The sequence below is a fragment of the Erythrolamprus reginae genome, chromosome 10 (assembly GCF_031021105.1).
Source record: "Erythrolamprus reginae isolate rEryReg1 chromosome 10, rEryReg1.hap1, whole genome shotgun sequence".
Classification (NCBI taxonomy): Eukaryota; Metazoa; Chordata; class Lepidosauria; order Squamata; family Dipsadidae; genus Erythrolamprus; species Erythrolamprus reginae.
The window spans coordinates 17832793-17854100 of NC_091959.1; the positions used below are offsets into that span (position 1 = coordinate 17832793).

The following is a 21308-nucleotide window of genomic DNA, read 5'->3' on the forward strand; positions in this document are numbered from 1 at the left end:
CAGGGCGGCTAACAACAATGATAAAAACAGCATGTAACAATCCAATCCTAAAATAACTAAAAAAAACCTTATTATAAAAACCAAACATACATACAGACATGCCATGCGTAAATTGTAAAGGCCTAGGGGGAAAGAATATCCCAGTTCCCCCATGCCTGACAGCAGAAGTGGGTTTTAAGAAGTTTACGAAAGGCGAGGAATGTTGGGGCAATTTTAATCTCTGGGGGGAGTTGGTTCCAAAGGGCCGAGGCCGCCACAGAGAAGGCTCTTCCCCTGGGTCCCGCCAAACGACATTGTTTAATTGATGGGACCCGGAGAAGGCCCACTCTGTGGGACCTAACTTGTCGCTGGGATTCGTGCAGCAGAAGGTGGTCCCTGAGATAATCTGGTCCGGTGCCAGATGCTCCTACATCCTGAAGAGTTGTAGTCTTTGTATGCTTTTCTTCAGCATTTTCGGTCAAGCACCAGTTCAAATGAATATAAAGATTGGTTGCAACTCTACAAGAATCTGAACTACTAACGGTCAAGGGAAATTAGTGGGAGATAAGAAAGGCATTCAAGCTGGGCTGGACTTAGAGATCTTCTAGGTGCACAGAGACTCATGAATGATGACACGTTTGACCCTTCCCTCCGACTCACCCTGGTCATCTCTTTCATTTTCAACAATCAAGTTTGGTGATTGCTTGGCATCCCAACAGAAGCAGGCAGGATTTTGCATCTCGGAAACGGGGTAGAGTTGATGCCCCATGACTCTAGAGTGTCCTAGAATTGACCAGGTGTCCTATGCCAAGTGACATAGCTAGTAACCCTTTTCGTTCCACTCCTGTAAATCTTAATCATGCGCTACTCAACTCTAACTCTGCATCTGTTTCCGAAAGATAGGGAGGTCAGTATTAACTAATCCCATTTAAAGTAGCATTATTTCCTCATTCTTAGTCTAAAGATTTCAAGTAGTTGTTAATTGAACGCATTAGATGGATTTAGGCACATTTCAGTAGTTACGGTATGATTTGTTTTAAATTGCTTTAACTGTTTTCTCTACCACATTTTCAACTTTCCCCAGACTAATAAAAATCATCCTTTTATAACCAACTATCCAAGGAACCATCAGTGATTTGGTGGCTTTAAATCACTCCATTATAAAAGAGACAGACTAAAAAAAAATGTGGCAGCCTTTCAAATACTTTTCAAATGAAATGCCTTATATCTCGGAAGCCGTTCCTTCCGGTGACTTCAGGAGCCCTGAGAACAGTATTTCTCAACTTTGCCAACTAGAAGATTTGTGGCCTTAATTCCCAGAATTCCCCAGCCAGATTTGTTGGCTGGGAATTCTGGGAGTTGAAGTCCACCCATGTTCAAGTTGCCAAGGTTGAGAAACATTGCTTTAGAGGTACTTTTCCATCTCTTCACCAGAATTTTGACCCCAACTTCTCAACTCAACTCCCATACATGAGACACCCAGAAAATTTAAAGGAATAGAATAGAATAGAATAGAATAGAATAGAATAGAATATATTTCTTTATTGGCCAAGTGTGATTGGACACACAAGGAATTTATCTTGGTGCACATGCTCTCAGTGTACATAAAAGAAAAAGACACATTTGTCAAGAATGAGAAATATAGTGTTCCCTCTATTTCCGCGGGGGATGCGTTCCGAGACCGCCCGCAAAAGTCGAATTTCCGCGAAGTAGAGATGCGGAAGTAAATACACCATTTTTGGCTATGGACAGTATCGCAAGCCATCCCTTAACACTTTAAACCCCTAAATTACCATTTCCCATTCCCTTAACAACCATTTACTCACCATTATTACTGGTACTCACCATTGAATAAGACACTTAGTGATCCTGATATTTATAAACATAATTATTTATTAACAATAATTATTTTTGTTGTTATTTATTTGCAAAAATTACTAGTTTTGCGATGACATATGACATCATTGGGTGGGAAAAACCGTGGCATAGGTAAAAAACCGCCAAGTATTTTTTAATTAATATTTTTTTGAAAAACCGTGGTATAGGCTATTCGCGAAGTTCAAACCCGCGAAAATCGAGGGAACACTGTAGCTGATTTTCTATCCATTCCTTGAAGGCATCAGCCATATCATATAAATCGGTGGAAAGAATTGGGTTGATTTCTGGTAGAAACAGAATTAGGATGTCCCAAAAAAAGGGGGGTCAAATTGGATCAAAGCCCTTAAATCAGGGGTTTCCCAGCCCTCAGTATATGGTCCATTACCTGGCTTTGAGCCTTTCTTCGTTGCCTGCATTAGCTTCCATCTCGCAGTTTGCCGGACAGAAACAGGTGTTGTTTGGGGTAAATTCCTAGGGTGGAGAAAGGCAAAAGAATGCACGAGAGCCTTTGGCCACTCCAGAATAGATACCCAACAAGGCCAAATTCTCCGAGCTACCAGCTAGCACAGACTCTTAACCCAACACAAAAAGTGCTGAGTGTAATTGGTAGACAATGAACTGGGGTGAAAACGGGGTTTTACCAGTTTCGGTTTTCATGGGAGAAAACCTCAGAGCTGATGTGACTTCTGCTGTGCCAAAATGGATCTTTCAGTAAAGTTTTACTCTGGTAGTTATAATAATAATTAATAATAATAATAATAATAATAATAATAATAATAATAATAATAATTTATTGGATTTGTATGCCGCCCCTCTCCGCAGACTCGGGGCGGCTAACAACAATAATAAACACAACATGTACAATCCAATAATAAAAAACAACTAAAAATCCTTATTATAAAACCAAACATACACACAAACATACCATGCATAACTTGTAATGGCCTAGGGGGAAGGAATATCTCAACTCCCCCATGCCTGGCGGTATAAATGAATCTTGAGTAGTTTACGAAAGACAGGGAGGGTGGGGGCAGTTCTAATCTCCGGGGGGAGTTGGTTCCAGAGGGCCGGGGCCGCCACAGAGAAGGCTCTTCCTCAGGGGCCCACCAAACGACATTGTTTAGTCGACGGGACACGGAGAAGGCCAACTCTGTGGTTCCTACATGCCAGGAGCTTCCCTTTTTTGGGATGTGCCAAATGGAATGGTTGACAGGCATTCAGAACCGGACTGCGCAAATGGATCTGTGCATAGACCTGGTTGCCCGCTGCTCCCACCAAACTAATTGCCACCACCCTCCCCAGTCTGCAAAACCATAAGGATTGGAAATCTGTGCCTCACATCATTGACCGGACTATATTTTTTCCACAAAATTAACACCGACAGCTATTTATTTGGCACAAAGGTGGCATATAAATAACATGCTTTTTATTGTTGTTAAGAGACTATATTTTTATTCCAAACTGGATAACGTCATTTATTCCTCTTTAGGAATTATATTTCACTTAATTCAGGATATATAACAGCTTTATACATATGCCCCAATATGCTTTTTATTTATAACATTAATAAACTCATTTTTTGGATCAGAATTTCAAGACTGCATAACAGTATAACTAACATTTTTTTTTAAAAAAATGATTAAAATGTGGCAGAACAATAGCATGAAGCAATTGTGATGAAGAATAGCAATTAAAAATGATGAGACAAACAGAAAGTGAATTGAACTATCTTGATAAATAAAAGCATGAAAAATGCCTTCCGCCCAACTCACATCTTTATGGAAACTAGTTAATGGAATCATCTTTTTATGGTTGCCGATTGGTTTCCAGACACAATTCAAAGTGTTGGTTTTGACCTCTAAAGCCCTACATGGCATTGGACCAGATTACTTATAGGACCGCCTTCTGCCGGACAAATCCCAGCAGCCAATAAGGTCCCACAGAGTTGGTATTCTCCAGGTCCCATCGACCAAACAATGTCATGTGGCAGGACCTAGGGGAAGAGCCTTTTCTGTGGCGGCTCTGGCCCTCTGGAATCAGCTCCCTCCGGAGATTCCTACTGCCCCTACCCTCCTTGCCTTCCACAAGACATTTAAGACCCATCTATGTCGCCAGGCATGGGGCAGCTAGATCATGCCCCCTTCTTCCGTTACATGTTATGTATAGATTTGTTATGTTATGTATAGATGTGATTGAATAGATTGACTGTTTTTTATATAATGGGATTTTAGTTACTATTTTTTAATATTAGATTTGTATACATATTGTTTGTATAGCATGTTGTGAGCCGCTCTGGGTTCTCTGAGAGGGGCAGCATACAAGTCTAATAAATTGAATTAAATTGAATTGAATTATAAAGAATTCAACAGTCAGAACTGGATAATATCTTGATAAGAAACTAGCCTAAAACTGAGGAATTCTTCGGTTGGAGCTCTGATGGTTTATTTGTGTTCCACTAAAGGGCAGAAAGATTCAGGAAGTTGACTCAGAAAACTAAGAAAATTTGGAGTGTGTTCAGGAAGCTGCTATTGGCATGTATTCCTCAATTTAATGACCTCAATTGAGCCCAAAATTTATGTGGCAAGGCGAGACCTTTGCTAAATGAATTCTGCCCAGTTTTATGAATTTTCTTGCCACTGTTGTTAAGTGAATCACTACAGTTGTTATGTTAGTAACACAGCTGTGAAGTGAATCTGGAATTCCCCATTGACTTCGTCAGAAGGTCGTAAAAAGTGGATCACATGACCTCTAGGATACCGCAGCCGTCATATATAGGCGTCGATCACCAGAGGTCTGGATTTTGATCAAATGACCATGAGGATGTTGCAGTGGTCGTAATTGTGAAAAGCGGTCATAAGTCACTTTCTTCACTGCAATTGTGACCTAGAGTGGTCACTACATAATTAGTTGTAAGTCAAGGATTATTTTGTACATACAAAAGAAAAGACAAGATACTACGGTAGTGTAGCTTGTTAAAATATGAATTATTCTGCTTGCTAGCACCGAATTATTCTGCTAGCTAGCACCCAAATAGTATAAGGGCAGACTAGATGGACCATGAGGTCTTTTCCTGCCGTCAATCTTCTATGTTTCTATGTTTGGATTAAAAAAAGAGCTTTTTAAAAAATATATATATAATATTTATTAAGTTTCTACATATAAAAATAGACAGAAAAGAAAAAAATTAAACAAGCAGAAGATACAAAGGAGAAAAGAAAGAAAAAAACAAGAAAAACACAAATGAATATATAAACTTAAAGAACAGATAAAACGTATTCAGTTTATTTAAGAGCTTTTATTATAATAGAATGAACTTACTTTTAAAACCCGGTTAATTATAACTCTGGTCTTATCTCTTTTGACCCTTTGGGGAAGGGCTCAGCTTTTGGTGCATTTTAAGTTGCAGAGCTAGAGAAAAACCATAAAAAATATGGTTTCTTTGGGAGCCTTCGTTTATGGTCCTCATGCAGATGGAAATCTGAAGAGGACATTTTTGGTCAATCTTAGAGAAATGGTATGACATAGAGCAGTGTTTCCCAACCTTGGCAACTTGAAGATATTTGGACTTCAACTCCCAGAATTACCCAGCCAGGGGAAGAGCCTTCTCTGTGGCGGCCCCGGCCCTCTGGAACCAACTCCCCCCAAAGATTAGAATTGCCCCCACCCTCCTTGCCTTTCGTAAGCTGCTTAAAACCCACCTCTGCCGTCAGGCATGGGGGAATTGAGACCCTCTTCCCCCTAGGACTTTACAATTCTATGCATGGTATGTATGTATGTATGTTTGGGTTTTTTTATATTAATGGGCTTTTAATTATTTCTAACATCAGACTACTATTGTACACTGCTTTATTGTTGCTGTTAGCCGCCCCGAGTCTCCGGAGAGGGGGAGCATACAAATCCAATAAATAAATGAATGAATGAATGAATGAATGAATGAATGAATGCTGGGGAATTCTGGGAGTTGAAGTCCAGATATCTTCAAGTTGCCAAGGTTGGGAAACACTGACATAGGGGAAGATCTCTGAATAGAACATTCGGTTAGAACAACTGGATGAAAATGCTCCTTTAGAGCAAAGTTCTAAGAAACAGAGAGGGAGACTTGGGATATTCCCTTTCAAATCCTGTGGTCTATATTGGGGGCAACGGATGATTTTTAAATTGGTAAATGATGGAGCTTATGAGCACCTGAGAGATCAGAAGAGACTGGCTATTCTGGGCTGACTTTGCCAAATGAAGGTCATCTACGTGACCGTGGACGATGTCCAGCTTTTTTGGGTGGTTCAGTGGTGGCAGAAGGGAAAACAGAGTCCAGTGCCCAAGGCCTGGGTCATGAATAAGTAATTGCCTCCGTGGCGGGTGAGACCCATCAGAAAAGCTGGGCAGGAAGAGGTTGCCTCGCAGAGTGCTATCAATCACCCAGTGACCAGAACTTCCTAGTAATTAGTGTATTTTATGGGGCTCCGCTTCAATGGCTCGGAAGCACATATGCTCCAGTCATAGGAGAACTTAGCCGGAGTAATATTCCAGCATGATTTATCCACTTGGTGTACTGGGAAGTAACCCCACACGTATTAAGGGAACGTTGTGAATTAGACTGCAATAAAGTGGAAAGTTTAGGTAAAGTTGGTCCAGGTTGAGGCCCCAAACTATCCATCTTTCTCTTGCCTTCATTGCCAGGGAACAACACAAAGGTTGGGTTCCAAAGAGACAAATAAGGTAATTACTTCAACAAAGCAAAGGAATGAAGATACATAGAGATGGTACAAATCCATAAACTCTTAATTGGTAGAAACCCACAAATTCTTAAGCTTAACGCTCAGGCAAATATGTTGCTGCGTTTTGATTTGCAGAAAGCTAACAAGATGTATCAGCCCATTTTGTAGTCTCTCTGGGGGGGAAAGAGTGTCCAGGGGGGGTGTTTTTTCAGACACCCCCCTCCCAAAACTAGAATAAATAAGAAAACCTCACTGGTAACTTTTGGGGACAGGAAAACTGACTCGTCCATTAATTCCGCATCAGGTCCCTAAGTTTTGCAAATCAAGTCGTGATAGGACATTCATATTTGTTGGCTTAAAATGTATCTCATAATAGTTGTAATGATGCCATTGTTATAGTTTTCGACATGTATTTCCAGAGGGGCAATTAACTATTTTGGGGGGGGGGGGGGGCTAAATTTTTTTGTTTTGGTTTTTTTGGCGGGTTTTTTTTTTTTTTTGGTAAATTGGGCATTGAAGAGTCTCAGATGGCATGTTGAAGAAATAAGAAAGCTCTTGGTTTTTGAAGGGAAAAGTGTTGATTATGCTGTTTTACTCCAAAAAAAAGGTTAACTCAGAGACCTGGCCTACCTGTTTGGAAATGACATGCAAGAAACCTTTCCACCCAAAATGGGTGATTGTTCGGCAAGACCGGCAGCATGATCGGGGTGGGCTCTGGCATCCCTCGAGGGGGGCTGATGGACATGGAGTGCTCAAACCCCTTGCCTAGAGTGAGGTCCAGAGCGAAAGGAGAAACATTCCAAAAGTTGATGCAGGTGAAATAGGACAATGGTGGGAAGCCCTCTGGACAGGGATGTCTGCAGGATATGGCCAAAAGTGAAGATGGGAGTCACAACGGTGAGATCAAAGCTCCTGTTGACTTTGATGTGCACCGCAGGTGGAGTTGTGCACAAACACCAGGGAGAGTTTTGGTTGCAGACGCCATCTCGACTTTTTTTGACCACAAACCTGCCCGGGCTGTTTTAGAATTGTAGAGTTGGAAGGAGCTCTTTGAGGCACGGAGCCCAATTTTCTTGGTGTACAAATCAATTTTCTTGGTGCACAAATCCCAAATTTCTTGGTGCACAGCCCCTCTGGCAGCACACCCAACTATGAATTGAACGGGTCCAAAGATGGGCTACAAGAATGGTGGAAACTCTTAAGCATAAAACGTATCAGGAAAGACTTCATGAACTCAATCTGTATAGTCTGGACTCTGGAGGACAGAAGGAAAGTGGGGGACATGATCAAAACATTTAAATATGTTAAAGGGTTAAATAAGGTCCAGGAGGGAAATGTTTTTAATAGGAAAGTGAACCCAAGAACAAGGGGACACAATCTGAAGTTAGTTGGGGGAAAGATCAAAAGCAACATGAGAAAATATTATTTGACTGAAAGAGTAGTAGATCCTTGGAACAAACTTCCAGCAGACGTGGTTGGTAAATCCACAGTAACTGAATTTAAACATGCCTGGGATAAACATATATCCATTGTAAGATAAAATACAGGAACTAGTATAAGGGCAGACTAGATGGACCATGAGGTCTTTTTCTGCCGTCAGTCTTCTATGTTTCTATGAAGCCTCTGCAGGATCTGTGCCATTAGCCAATCCATCACCCTTCCTGTAAAGGGATTCACTATTCTTCTATCCATTCCTAGTCTGGCCCTCTGGTGCCCTGGAAAATAATGTGACCACCTCCTCTCTGTGGCAGCCCCTCAATTATTGAAAGACTGCTATCATGTCCCCCCTGGACCTTCTCTTCTTTAGACTATTCATGCCCAGTTCCTGCAACCTTTCCTCGTATATCTTAATTTCCAGTCCCTTTATCATTCTGGTAGCTCTCTTCTGCCCTTTCTCTAGAGTTTCAATGTCTTTTTTATAGTGCAGTGACCAAAATTTAATGCAGTTCTCTAGATGTGGTCTAACGAGGGCATTATAGAGTGATATTAGTACCTCCCTAGTCCTGGAGTGTGTCCCTCTGTTAATGCAGTTTAAGATTATGTTGGCTTTTTTAGACGCTGAAGTATATTGCTGGCTCATATTTAAATAATAATCATCATCATCGTAAAGGGGATTTTTATCTTAGATCAGTGATGGCGAACCTATGGCACAGGTGGCACACGGAACCATATCTACTGGCACACAAGCAACTGCCCTAGCTCAGCTTCAATGTTCATGTGCATGGCGGCCAGTTGGTTTTCGGCTCACATGGAGGCTATGGGAGGGCGTTTTCAACTTACAGAGGGCTTCCGGAGGAATGGAGGAGAGCATTTTTGCCCTCTCCAGGATCCAGGAAAGTATCTAGAGCCAGAAGTGGGTGAAAAACGGACCTACAGGGCCCACCAAAAGTTGGGAAACAGGCCATTTCTGGCCCCCCGGGGGGGAGGCCGTTTTTACCCTCCACATGCATTAAATTATGGGTGTGAGCACTCATGCAGGTGCGTGTGTGAAAACCTTTGGCACCCACGGGATAAAAGGTTCGTCATCACTGTCCTAGATCAGGTCATTGTTAATGGCATTTTCAGTTCCTTTGAGAGGTTACAAAAAGAATCCAGCCTGTTTCAAACTGTTGAATGGCAATATATTTAAACAAAACATGTGGCCTTGGAACCCCCTGTAATTTGTGTGGGTTGATATTATTATTATTATTATTATTATTATTATTATTATTATTATTATTATTATTATTATTTAGATTTGTATGCCGCCCCTCTCCGAAGACTCGGAGCAGCTCACAACAAGAATGCAAAACACAAATCCAATGATTAAAACGATATGGGTGGTTATGCCCCCTCTTATTTATTCATTCATTCATTCATTCATTCATTCATTCATTCATTCATTCATTAAATTTGTATGCCGCCCCTCTCCGTGGACTCGGGGCGGCTCACAGCAATAGTAGAAAACAATGTAAAATACAAATCTAATATTTAAAAAACTAAAAAACCCATAATTAAAAAACACACACAGCATACCATACACAAATTATCTAGGCCTGGGGAAGATGTCTCAGTTCCCCCAAGCCTGATGGCAGAGGTGGGTCTTAAGACGTTTATGAAAAGCAAGGAGGGGGGGGGGAAATCCTAATCTCTGGAGGGAGCTGGTTCCAGAGGGTCGGGGCCGCCACAGAGAAGGCTCTTCCCCTGGGTCCTAACATTGTTTAGTCAACGGGACCCGGAGAAGGCCAACTCTGTGGGATCTAACTGGTCGCTGGGATATCTTATCATCCCCTATGCAGGAACTCTTCCTCCTCTCCCCCCCCCCGCCCCAGTTGATTATGCTGAGAAACATAGGATGTGACTAAATAAAGCAATCCTCTGCTTTTTCAGAATAACTGTAAATTAAAAAAAAAAACCATACCATTACAGAATTGAAAATCAGTGATTAAACATTAGAATTTTTTCAATGAAGGTAAGTGAGCTTGTTTTCCTTGCTGCGTGGCGGTCTCCCTGCCTTGGTGCAGCCCTGCCTGTTCACCTGTCTCCATCTCCCAGTGCCCCAGCCCACAGGAAGTGTGATACATTCCACAAGTCACCCACTAAAGACCTTGCAATGTTCACAAATGGAAGCTTTCCTCCCTCTCGGCTGCCTGTCGGGCTTTGTTTTTAAGCCAGGCGCTTTGGAATGCAGCTGCGCAGTTTCGGGGCAGGAGATTAAATTAATTTGTAACCCTTTCCCCCCTCCCCCCCATTTGGAGGGGGTTTAGTAAATCCTTCCCCTTTAATTGAAACCCTATTTCAAGGTGGCTTGTGTTTGCGCTGCTGCTCTCTTCCCGATTGAACCTCCAGAGCGCTTAAACGTGGGTAAATTGCAGTTATATCCTCACGGATTCTTTTTAAAATTGTGCCATAAGGGGACGGCGGAATTGGTGGAGATAAAAAGGGGAAATGACAGGGCTTCTCTTTGCAGTATTTAATATTTATCAGGGCTTTTGTCAGGGGACTGTTAAGGTGAGTTTAAATCTTGTTACCTGGAAATCTACAAATTGATCTTGGGAATGAAATTTCTACGCCGTGGCTTCGGGTAATCCAGTTGTTATGTTTGGGTTTTAAAGGGAGAGACGGGTGGAGGGGAAAACCACTTTTCGGCGTCTGGATGCTCCAAACGGAGCGCTTTTTTCCTCTAAATTGAGAGTTTAACGGCAGTGCACAATCTAAATGCAAAATCCTGAGATGGAAATTTAATTGTGTAAAATGTGCACAAAGTAATTAAGAACAAATTTTAGAACATTTCAGACTATAAAGCACTTCTTTAGCTCCATCACGAGCCAGTATTGTAAGGGCTTATTTTCAATTTGCAGTTATGCTGAGAAACATGGAATGGGACTAAATAAAGCCATCCTCTGCTTTTTTCAGAATAACTGTAAATTAAAATAAAACAAACAAACTTGCAAGTCGCACAGAGTAAATCTGGGGGTGGAGAGGGTGGAGGAGGCTTTATGGCACCAGCATTGCAAAGTGCATCAGTCTCAGATCGTAATCATCATTAATTTGGTGATTAATTGCACTTGATCTCAGAATGGACAACTTTAGGGAAATAAAAACTGGGATTCTTACCTGCTGGGGCCTTTTAATCCAGCCCAGATAGTGAACAAAAGAGAGACCAGAAGTGGACAAGCGATGCTCCCTATAAAACTCTAGAGCACTTTTGCTTTCACATTTGCCTTAATCCAGGAGTAGGCAAAGTTGGCTCTTCTATGATTTGTGGACTTCAACTCCCAGAATTCCTGAACCAATCATGCTAGCTCGGGAAATTTGGGAGTTGAAGTCCACAAGTCATAGAAGAACCAACTTTGCCTGCTCCTGGCCTAATCCATTCCAGCTAAAGTCCCTTCAGATGGCTTTCAGTTGTGTGCAACCAACACAGCTGGGAGACACCAGGCAGGGAAGTCTGAATTACACAATTGTTCCTCCTAGACCAGGTTTTTTCTACACTGCTGTTGGTCTCAAACACAAACACCCTCCCCTGTCCTACTACATGCAACACTCACATTAAGGTGGCAGTCTAGAAACCAGGACACCAGGAGTTCTTATTCTCATCCCTAGGAACGAGGCTGTTTCTGAAATCTTGTTTGTTTGTTTGTTTGTTTGTTTGATTGATTGATTGATTGATTGATTTGTATGCCACCCCTCTCTGTAGACTCGGGACGGCTAACAACAATAAAACAGCATATGACAAATTAATATTTAAAATAACTAAAAAACCAAACATACACACAAACATACCATGCATAAATTGTATAGGCCTGGGGGGAAAGGAATATCTCAATTCCCCCATGCCTGACGACAGAGGTGGGTTTTAAGGAGCTTACGAAATGCGAGGAGGATGGGGGCAATTCTGATCTCTGGGGGGAGCTGGTTCCAGAGGGTCGGGGCTGCCACAGAGAAATCATAGAAGAGCCAACTTTGCCTACCCATGCCTTACTGCATTCAGTTTTGGTCACCACACTACAAAAGAGACATTGATACTCTAGAAAAAATCCAAAAGAGAGCAACCAGAATGAGTAAGGGACTAGAAACTAAAACATATGAGGAAAGGTTGCAGGAACTGGGCATGGATAGTCTAGCAAAGAGGAGGTCCAGGGGGGACATGATAGCAGTCTATAAATACTTGAGAGGCTTCCACAGGGAGGAGGAGAACACAGCACCAGAAAGCCAGACAAGGAGCAACGGTTGGAAACTGTCCAAGGAGAGATTCAACCTGGAAATTCAGTTACTGTGGATTTACCAACCACGTCTGCTGGAAGTTTGTTCCAAGGATCTACTACTCTTTCAGTAAAATAACATAAGAAAATATTATTTTACTTAAAGAGTAGTAGATCCTTGGAACAAACTTCCAGCAGACGTGGTTGGTAAATCCACAGTCACTGAATTTAAACATGCCTGGGATAAACATATATCCATCCTAAGATAAAATACAAAAAATAGCATAAGGGCAGACTAGATGGATCATGAGGTCTTTTTCTGCCGTCAGTCTTCTATGTTTCTATGAAATAAGGAGGATCTTTCTGACGGTGAGAGCGATCAGCCAGTGGAAGGGCTTGCCCGCAGAGGTGGTGAATGCTCCAACACTAGTGACCTTCAAGAAAAGACTGGACTACTATTGGTGTAGTGTTGATGTATGATCTCCTGCACCAGCAGGGGGTTGGACTAGATGACCTGCAGGGTCCCTTCAAACTCTAATAATAAATAAAATCAATCAACCAACCAACCAGTCAGTAAATAAATAAACCTCAGCCTATGGCAGCCAACACTGCTTTAAAAGAAGGTTCTAGGGTTCTTGAGCTGAGGGCGACAAATTAAAGTAGTAGGATTTAAAATAGGTTATGCTGATGATACCCAGCTTTACATCTCCACCCCATGTCCAATCAACGAAGCAGTGGAAGTGATGTGCCGGTGCCTGGAGGCTGTTGGGGCCTGGATGGGTGTCAACAGACTCAAACTCAACCCGGATAAGACGGAGTGGCTGTGGGTTTTGCCTCCCAAGGACAATTCCATCTGTCCGTCCATCACCCTGGGGGGGGGGGAATTATTGACCCCCTCAGAGAGGGTCCGCAACTTGGGCGTCCTCCTCGATCCACAGCTCACATTAGAGAACCATCTTTCAGCTGTGGTGAGGGGATGTTTGCCCAGGTTCGCCTGGTGCACCATTTGTGGCCCTATTTGGACCGGGACTCACTGCTCACAGTCACTCACGCCCTCATCACCTCGAGGCTCGACTACTGTAATGCTCTCTACATGGGGCTACCTTTGAAAAATGTTCGGAAACTTCAGATCGTGCAGAATGCAGCTGCGAGAGCAATCATGGGCTTTCCCAAATATGCCCATGTCACACCAACACTCCGCAGTCTGCATTGGTTGCCGATCAATTTCCGGGCACAATTCAAAGTGTTGGTTATGACCTATAAAGCCCTTCATGGCATCGGACCAGAATATCTCCGAGACCGCCTTCTGCTGCACGAATCCCAGCGACCGATTAGGTCCCACAGAGTCGGCCTTCTCCGGGTCCCGTCAACTAAACAATGTCGGTTGGCGGGCCCCAGGGGAAGAGCCTTCTCTGTGGCGGCCCCATCCCTCTGGAACCAGCTCCCCCCAGAGATTAGAACTGCCCCTACCCTCCTTGCCTTTCGTAAACTTCTCAAAACCCACCTTTGTCGTCAGGCATGGGAGAATTGAAACATCTCCCCCGGGCCTATATAATTTATGTATGGTATGTTTGTAGGTATGTCTGCTTAAAAATGGGGTTTTTAAACTATTTTAAATTTTGAATTGTATATTATTAGATTTGTTATGAATTGTTTTATTGTGTTGTGAGCCGCCCCGAGTCCACGGAAAGGGGCGGCATACAAATCTAATAAATAAATAAATAAATAAAATAAGATGTTCCTGGGTTGGGGGACAGATATGCCAAGTGGCTGAGCCAGACGGATCCCAGAAGTAAGGTGGCAAATCAGACTCTGTTCTCAAACTTCTGAAGGCCTATCCAGACTTTTCTGATTGCCTTCTTTCTCTTCGGTGCTTTTCTGTTTTCAATTTCCTTTTTTTTGGATTATAAATCAGTGGAGGTCCACACTGCTCGTGTTATGCAGGAACAATGCAAAGCCCTAATTTGTTTTATGTAAGAGCTCACCCCCCCCCTCCCCACTCACAATCTTTTGGTTTCCATGCTTTAGCTGTTAGCCTATTTATAAATCTAAATCTACATACAGAGGTCATTGGTTGGCTGAACTTAAAACCATTTTACTCAGTAAATTTAATTAAGAAAATACAGTGCAACTCATAAGCAAATGAGTTTTTCCGAGTTTTAAACCAAACCATCCTCTTGAGTGTTGATTGCCTTGCTCGACCCCTGGTGATACGGAAACAGGCAAAATTAAAAAGGACATTAAAGCTTCATTAAATCTGAAACACATTTAGTACAGTGACATATCTGCAGGCTATTTCGGGGAGATTACAGATTACCTTGACAATCTTGGACTGGGGCAGGGGAGGGAGAGCCCTCGGCCCAGCCCAGCCAGACAAAGGGTCTCACCCTGGCTGGCATCTTTAGGGTTGCCTTCTTTAAGCCTGGACTTTGCAAATACGTTGCCCTCAGAATGAGTAGTAATTTCTATGTCGAAAAAGCCAATTCCGTATTCAGAATATATTTGCATAAAATGGCGTGATTTGCGTAAATTTTCATCTGCAGTTTCATCTGCACTCATTTTGAGAATGATTTGGAAAGGCCATTTTCATCCTAAATGTTGATCTGCCGTTGCGGCTTCTTTCTATCTATCTATCTATCTATCTATCTATCTATCTATCTATCTATCTATCTATCTATCTATCTATCTATCTAACCTGTCTGTCTGTCTATCCATTCATTCATTCATTCAATCAATCAATCAATCAATCAATCAATCAATTAATTAAATTTGTATGCTGCCCCTCTCCGCAGACTTGGGGCGGCTCACAACAACAGAAAACAATATATAATACAAATTCAATAATTAAAAAGCTAAAAAACCATAATTTAAAAAACACGCACACAACATACCATACATAAACAGTATAGGCCTGGGGAAGTTATCTCAGTTCCCCCATGCCTGACGGCAGAGGCGGGTTTTAAGGAGTTTACGAAAGGCAAAGAGGGTGGGGGCAGTTCTAATCTCAGGGGGGGCTGGTTCCAGAGGGTCGGGGCCACCACAGAGAAGGCTCTTCCCCTGAGCCCCGCCAAACGACATTGTTTAGTCGACGGGACGCGGAGAAGGCCAACTCTGTGGGACCAAATTGGTCGCAATGCAGATGAGTAAGCAGTCCGGGACTCTGCCATGTTCATAACATACTTTGCACCCGAGACTCCTCAACTTTCAACCACAATTGGGCCCAAATGTTATGTTGCTATAGGACACTGGGGGTCGGGATGACTGTTTCACAGGTGTCGCCTAAGACCATGGGAAAAGACAAATTCCCCATGGTGTTAGGAACTAAAGCTTCTATTTTGGCGCCTTGGAACATATTTTTACAATCCCACCAATCAGGCGCTTTCAGTGGGGGCGTTCCTCTGACCTTCCTGCCAATCAGCTTAAAGCTCTGTTGGGAGAATTGGCGCTAGACTTATGGTTGAGGGTCACCACAACACGAGGAAGTGTATTAAGGGGCCACAACATTTGAAAGGTTGTGAACACTGCTATAGGCGAAACATTTGTTAGTTTTAAGGAAATCTTAAAGCATAGAATAATAAGTCGATATGTGTACCGTAATAGGATAAATAGATATCTATGTATATTTGTTGTCTTAATGGCTTTGATATGTTTTCTTATAATATTTTTTTTTCATTTTTCTGTATGGTTTTTTTTGTCTCTTTTTTTGTTGTGGTGTTTTTTCTCTTATTTTGTATTTTGTTTTTAAAGTTTATATACCAATAAAAATATTTTTTTTAAAAAAACGTTTTGCTTCATTTTACAATCTTTCTTGCCACAGTTGTTAAGTTAACATTGTAATTGTTATGTTAGTAACAGGGTTCTTAAATGACCCTGGCCCCCCCGTTGATTTTGCTTGTCAGAAGGTCGCAAAATGGGATCCTATGGCCCTGTGATGCTGCAACCGCCATAATTTATGACCCAGTTGCCAAGGGTTTTGATCACGTGACCCTGGGGAGACTGAAATGGTCATGTGAAAAATGATCCTAAATGCCTTTTTTCCCAGCGCCGTTGCAACTTCCAGTGGTCACTAAACAGACTGTTGTAAGCTGAGAAATATATCCAAGTAACCCTCGGCTTATAACCATTTCTTAAGTGATCGATGTCAAAATGTCACGGAAGAAATTGACTGATATCATGGCATTCCCAGGGTCACGTGATGCTTGTCAATCAAGTTGCAGCCTCCCAGGGTCAACGTGATCGTTCCTTGCAGCCTTTTTAGTTGTCTAAAAAGGCTGCAATTTAGATGGGGCAAGCCAGATTTACTTAATAGAATAGAATAGAATAGAATTCTTTATTGGCCAAGTGTGATTGGACACACAAGGAATTTGTCTTGGTGCACATGCTCTCAGTGTACATAAAAGAAAAAGAGACGTTTGTCAAGAATCATGTGGTACAACCCTTAATGATTGTCATAGGGGTCCAATAAGCAATGAAGAAACAATCAATATTAATAAAAATTGTAGGATACAAGCAACAAATTACACTAATAATAATAATTTATTCGATTTGTATTGTTACAGCAACAATAAACAAGCAACAAGTTACAATCATACAGTCCTAAGTGGGAGGAAATGGGCGATAGGAATTATGAGAAAAAACTAGTAGAAATAGAAGTGCAGACTTAGTAAATAGTTTCACAGTGATGAGGGAATTATTTGTTTAGCAGAGTGATGACGTTGGGGAAAAAACTGTTCTTGTGTCTAGTTGTCTTGGTGTTCAGTGCTCTGTAGCGACGTTTGGAGGGTAGGAGTTGAAATAGTTTGTGTCCAGGATGCGAGCATAATTTACTAAACAAATGCATGGACTCATATAGCATTTAGACTTATATACTACTTCACAGTGTTTTTCCAGCCCTCTCTAAGCGGTTTACATAATCACCCTCTTGCCCCCAACAATCTGGGTCCTCATTTTACCCACCTCGGAAGGATGAAAGGCTGAGTCGATCTTGAGCCGGTGGTGAGATTTGAACTGCTGCTGGTAGTTAGCTGAAGTAGCCTGCAGTGCTGCACTCTAACCACTGCGCCACCCTGGCTCTAATAATATGAGAGAGTAAAACTGGACATGATCACTTTGCTTAGGTATGGAAATTCTGGTGCCAATTGCGGTTGTAACTCAAGGACCACCTGTGCGCCATTTTCCTGGGTCCATGGGTTGCAAGAAAATGAGGAGATATCCTTCTTGGGCCGGTTAACCTTTGAGTCCCTCTTTCTCAAAATGAATGCAGTACAGGTAGTCCCCGGGTTACGTTGTCCCCGACGTACGATGTTTCGTCGTTACGACGACCTGGGGACAGCTTCGAAGCCACCACTGCCGCCGCCTCCGTTCCAGCGAAGGAATCTCAGCGGTGGGCGGCGGCTTCAGAGACCCCGCGAAGATGCCCTCGCCCGAACGGAGGCGACGGTGGCAGCAACGCAGCCCCGAGAAGGACCGGCTGTTGGTCCCTTGAAGAAGAAGCCGCCGCCGCCGTGTAAGTCAGAATATTCATGTAAATCGGAATATTCCGACTTACACCAAACTCGGTTTGTGATGGGCCGTGGTTACGGATCCCCGTTGTAAGTCAGGGACTACCTGTAATGGAAAGCAGTACAGTGATATCTCTACCTAGGAATACCTCTACTTACAAACTTTTCTAGATAAGAACTGGTTGTTCAAGATTTTTTTGCCTCTTCTCAAAAACCATTTTCCACTTACAAACTCGAGCCTCCGAAACTAACCGGAAAAGGCAGGGAGAAGCCTTCATGGGGCCTCTCTAGGAATCTCCTGGGAGGAAACAGGGCCAGAAAAGGTGGAGAGAAGCCTCCATGGGGCCTCTCTAGGAATCTCCTGGAAGGAAACATGGCCTCCACCTTCCCTGTGGTTTCCCCAATCGCACGCATTATTTGATATTTTACATTGATTCCTATGGGAAAACTTGCTTCTTCTTACAAACGTTTCTACTTAAGAACCTGGTCACGGAATGAATTCAGTTCATAAGTAGAGGTACCACTGTACCAGCAAGAGCCTGTGCCCAAAGTGAGGATTTGAATCCGTCGCCGTGGGGCTAAATTGAGAGCCAGCGGAGATTGGAGGGAACACAACGCCATGGTTTTTGGGAGGCTGACTTTCAAGAGCAAAAGGCGCAGGATTCGGCTTCCACGGTGGATGGAGCCTGTCCAAAAAAATGTTTTGGCACTTCCTCCGTGCTCATTGCGACCGTCCGCTCTGGTCCAAATGGCTCGAATCTCTTAGCAACTGAAACGCAAAAAGAGGCCACAGAATTGAAGAGGGCCCATATTTTGTTTTACGAGCAGAGAATTTGGCTGGGCAGGCAGGCAAATAGATGTGTTAACAGATCTGCTACTCATTTATGGATAGCCTTTCAAAATATTGCCATTTTGCTTATCTTTTAAGAGGAGTTGTTGTTTTTTATTCTCTCTTTCACTCTGTTTTTGCCCTCAAAACAATTCTGATTCATAAGCCCCTCTCAACCCCCTTCTTTTGCTGGACCCCTAATGCAAATCTCTCTAACTAGACCATTTTATTTTCTCTTCCAGCTTGTTCTCGGGAGGTTCCCCTATCCTCAGGTAAGACGTTCGTTGCTGCCTCATTGATTCCCGTGGATGGAGTTGCAACAAGCAATTGTGTCAGTCTTTCCACCTGGTTTATATAAATCTGCCCCATTAAATCAAAAAGCAATCACTTCAGAGTTGTCCAAAACTGCCATGGATTTTTGTTTCCCTTTTAAGGTCCAAGATTTATTTTTTTTATCCCTCTTAGACTGTTTCCTGGAGCGGAGCTTATAGTGAGGAGTTTGAAGCTGAGCAAATTTGCTTTTCTGCCTTCCTGTCAACACGCTAGCTGAAAGTGATGCATGTCAAAATCCCGTGTGTTTTAAGAGCAGTGTTCCTCAAGCTTTGGAACCTCAACTTCCAAAATATGTGGACTTCAACTCCCAGAATTCCCCAGCCGGCATGCTGGAAGTTGAAGTCCACGTATCTTAAAGTTCCTGAGGTTGAGAATCGCTGCTTTAAAGAACCAGGAAGATTCTGGGACTTGGAGTGTTAGCAAAAACTTCAGAAGAGAAGGATTATGGGGTAGTGATTTCTGATAGTCTCAAAATGGGTGAACAGTGTGGTCGGGCGGTAGGAAAAGCAAGTAGAATGCTTGGCTGCATAGCTAGAGGTATAACAAGCAGGAAGAGGGAGATTGTGATCCCCTTATATAGAGTGCTGGTGAGACCACATTTGGAATACTGTGTTCAGTTCTGGAGACCTCACCTACAAAAAGATACTGTATTGACAAAATTGAACGGGTCCAAAGACGGGCTACAAGAATGGTGGAAGGTCTTAAGCATAAAACGTATCAGGAAAGACTTAATGAACTCAATCTGTATAGTCTGGAGGACAGAAGGAAAAGGGGGGACATGATCGAAACATTTAAATATGTTAAAGGGTTAAATAAGGTTCAGGAAGGAAGTGTTTTTAATAGGAAAGTGAACACAAGAACAAGGGGACACAATCTGAAGTTAGTTGGGGGAATGATCAAAAGCAACATGAGAAAATATTATTTTACTGAAAGAGTAGTAGATCCTTGGAACAAACTTCCAGAAAACGTGGTTGGTAAATCCACAGTAACCGAATTTAAACATGCCTGGGATAAACATATATCCATTGTAAGATAAAATACAGGAAATAGTATAAAGGCAGACTAGATGGACCATGAGGTCTTTTTCTGCCGTCAGTCTTCTATGTTTCTATGTTTCTATGAAGTCCACAAATATTAAAGGAGAATTTCGTTTATTTATTTAATTTTAGAAAAAGAAGATAGTAATTGTGATCACCAACGCTTCTTTATATGAAACTTTATATGAAATGAGTTTGGTTTGTGATCTGGTTTCTGGTAGAAATTTAGCAATTACAAATAACTCTTATTAAATGCATCATTTCATGAATAAAGAAACTCCATTTATTTCTCTGCTCTCCTGTAATTCAACCACATTCCATACAGGCACTCGGCCGGTTATCTCTCTTAGCTGCATTTCTCACATTCCTCCTCCTGCTCCACTTAACAAGATTTATTTTCCTAACAGCATGACTTTGAAAAACAGCAGAACTAACTGTTAACAACACAGAATACTTTTGCTTACTTTAGCGTGGCAAAAAAACACATCCATTTTGCCGAAACGTTGAAACTCCACCCTTCTTCTCCACTGACCCCCTGACGTGCCAAATACATCACTACAGTATTTAACCCATTCCTCTCCTTAATATCTTCTTCCAGACCTCTGTTCTCTATGTTTTTGGGCCCTTCTGAATTTAGGGTTAACCCAGCGAGCGTCTGATTCTCCCTCGCTAGATCCTGAACTCATAGCCCCATCCTGTGGCTGGCCTCCCACCTGTTCTACTACCTGTAACCCCGGGGCCCCCACTAATTCATAAACACTATCTGAATCCGAGTCCTCAATATCTTCATCATCCTCCAACTGATCAGGAGTATGTACAACAGTTTGATTGGAAGATTTGGTTGGCTGGAAGAGGATGGAGGCCACTAATCTCAGTCATGGTGACCAGTGGCTGTGGCTTACAACCAGAGCCTCCACCGCTTCCCACTCATTCTTTTCCACATCTGTATTTGCTTTCAGAAAGAAGTGTGCATATTTCTTATGCATATTCCTGTTGTTGTATTGGCCTTGAAAGTTAGTTGAAAAAAGAAGGTTCAACTTTCAACCACAATTGGGCCCAAATTTTATGTTGCTATAGTCCAGTGGTTCCTAACCTAGGGGTCAGGAGCCCATTTGGGGTCGAACAACCGTTTCACGGGGGTCGCCTAAGAGTAGACTTCTTTTTTCAAATCACTAGCTTAGGAATTCTTGGAGTTGAAGTCCACACCTCGTAAAGTTGGCAAGTTTGAAAAATACTAGATAGGCCAAACCTTGGTTTTGCAGCTTCATTTATCCTAAATGATAGTTAATACTCCATATCGGGCAGTTTCCTTATTCTTCCAAACCACTTTTTCCTTGGCCAACATCTCATTG

At 42.4% G+C, this 21308-nt stretch overlaps 1 protein-coding gene across 5 annotated transcripts in view; it reads left to right on the forward strand.

The window, feature by feature from the left end:
- Window positions 1-21308, forward strand: part of MAP2K5 (mitogen-activated protein kinase kinase 5) — a 230155-nt gene that overhangs the window by 113398 nt on the left and 95449 nt on the right. For all 5 annotated transcript variants that reach the window (XR_011559993.1, XM_070762760.1, XM_070762763.1 and 2 more), the window contains exon 17: window positions 18829-18858. Coding sequence is in view for 4 of the 5 variants with exons in the window: in XM_070762760.1 (XP_070618861.1) it covers window positions 18829-18858 (30 nt within the window). In the remaining variant the exon portion in view is untranslated. The remainder of the gene's footprint in view (window positions 1-18828; window positions 18859-21308) is intronic.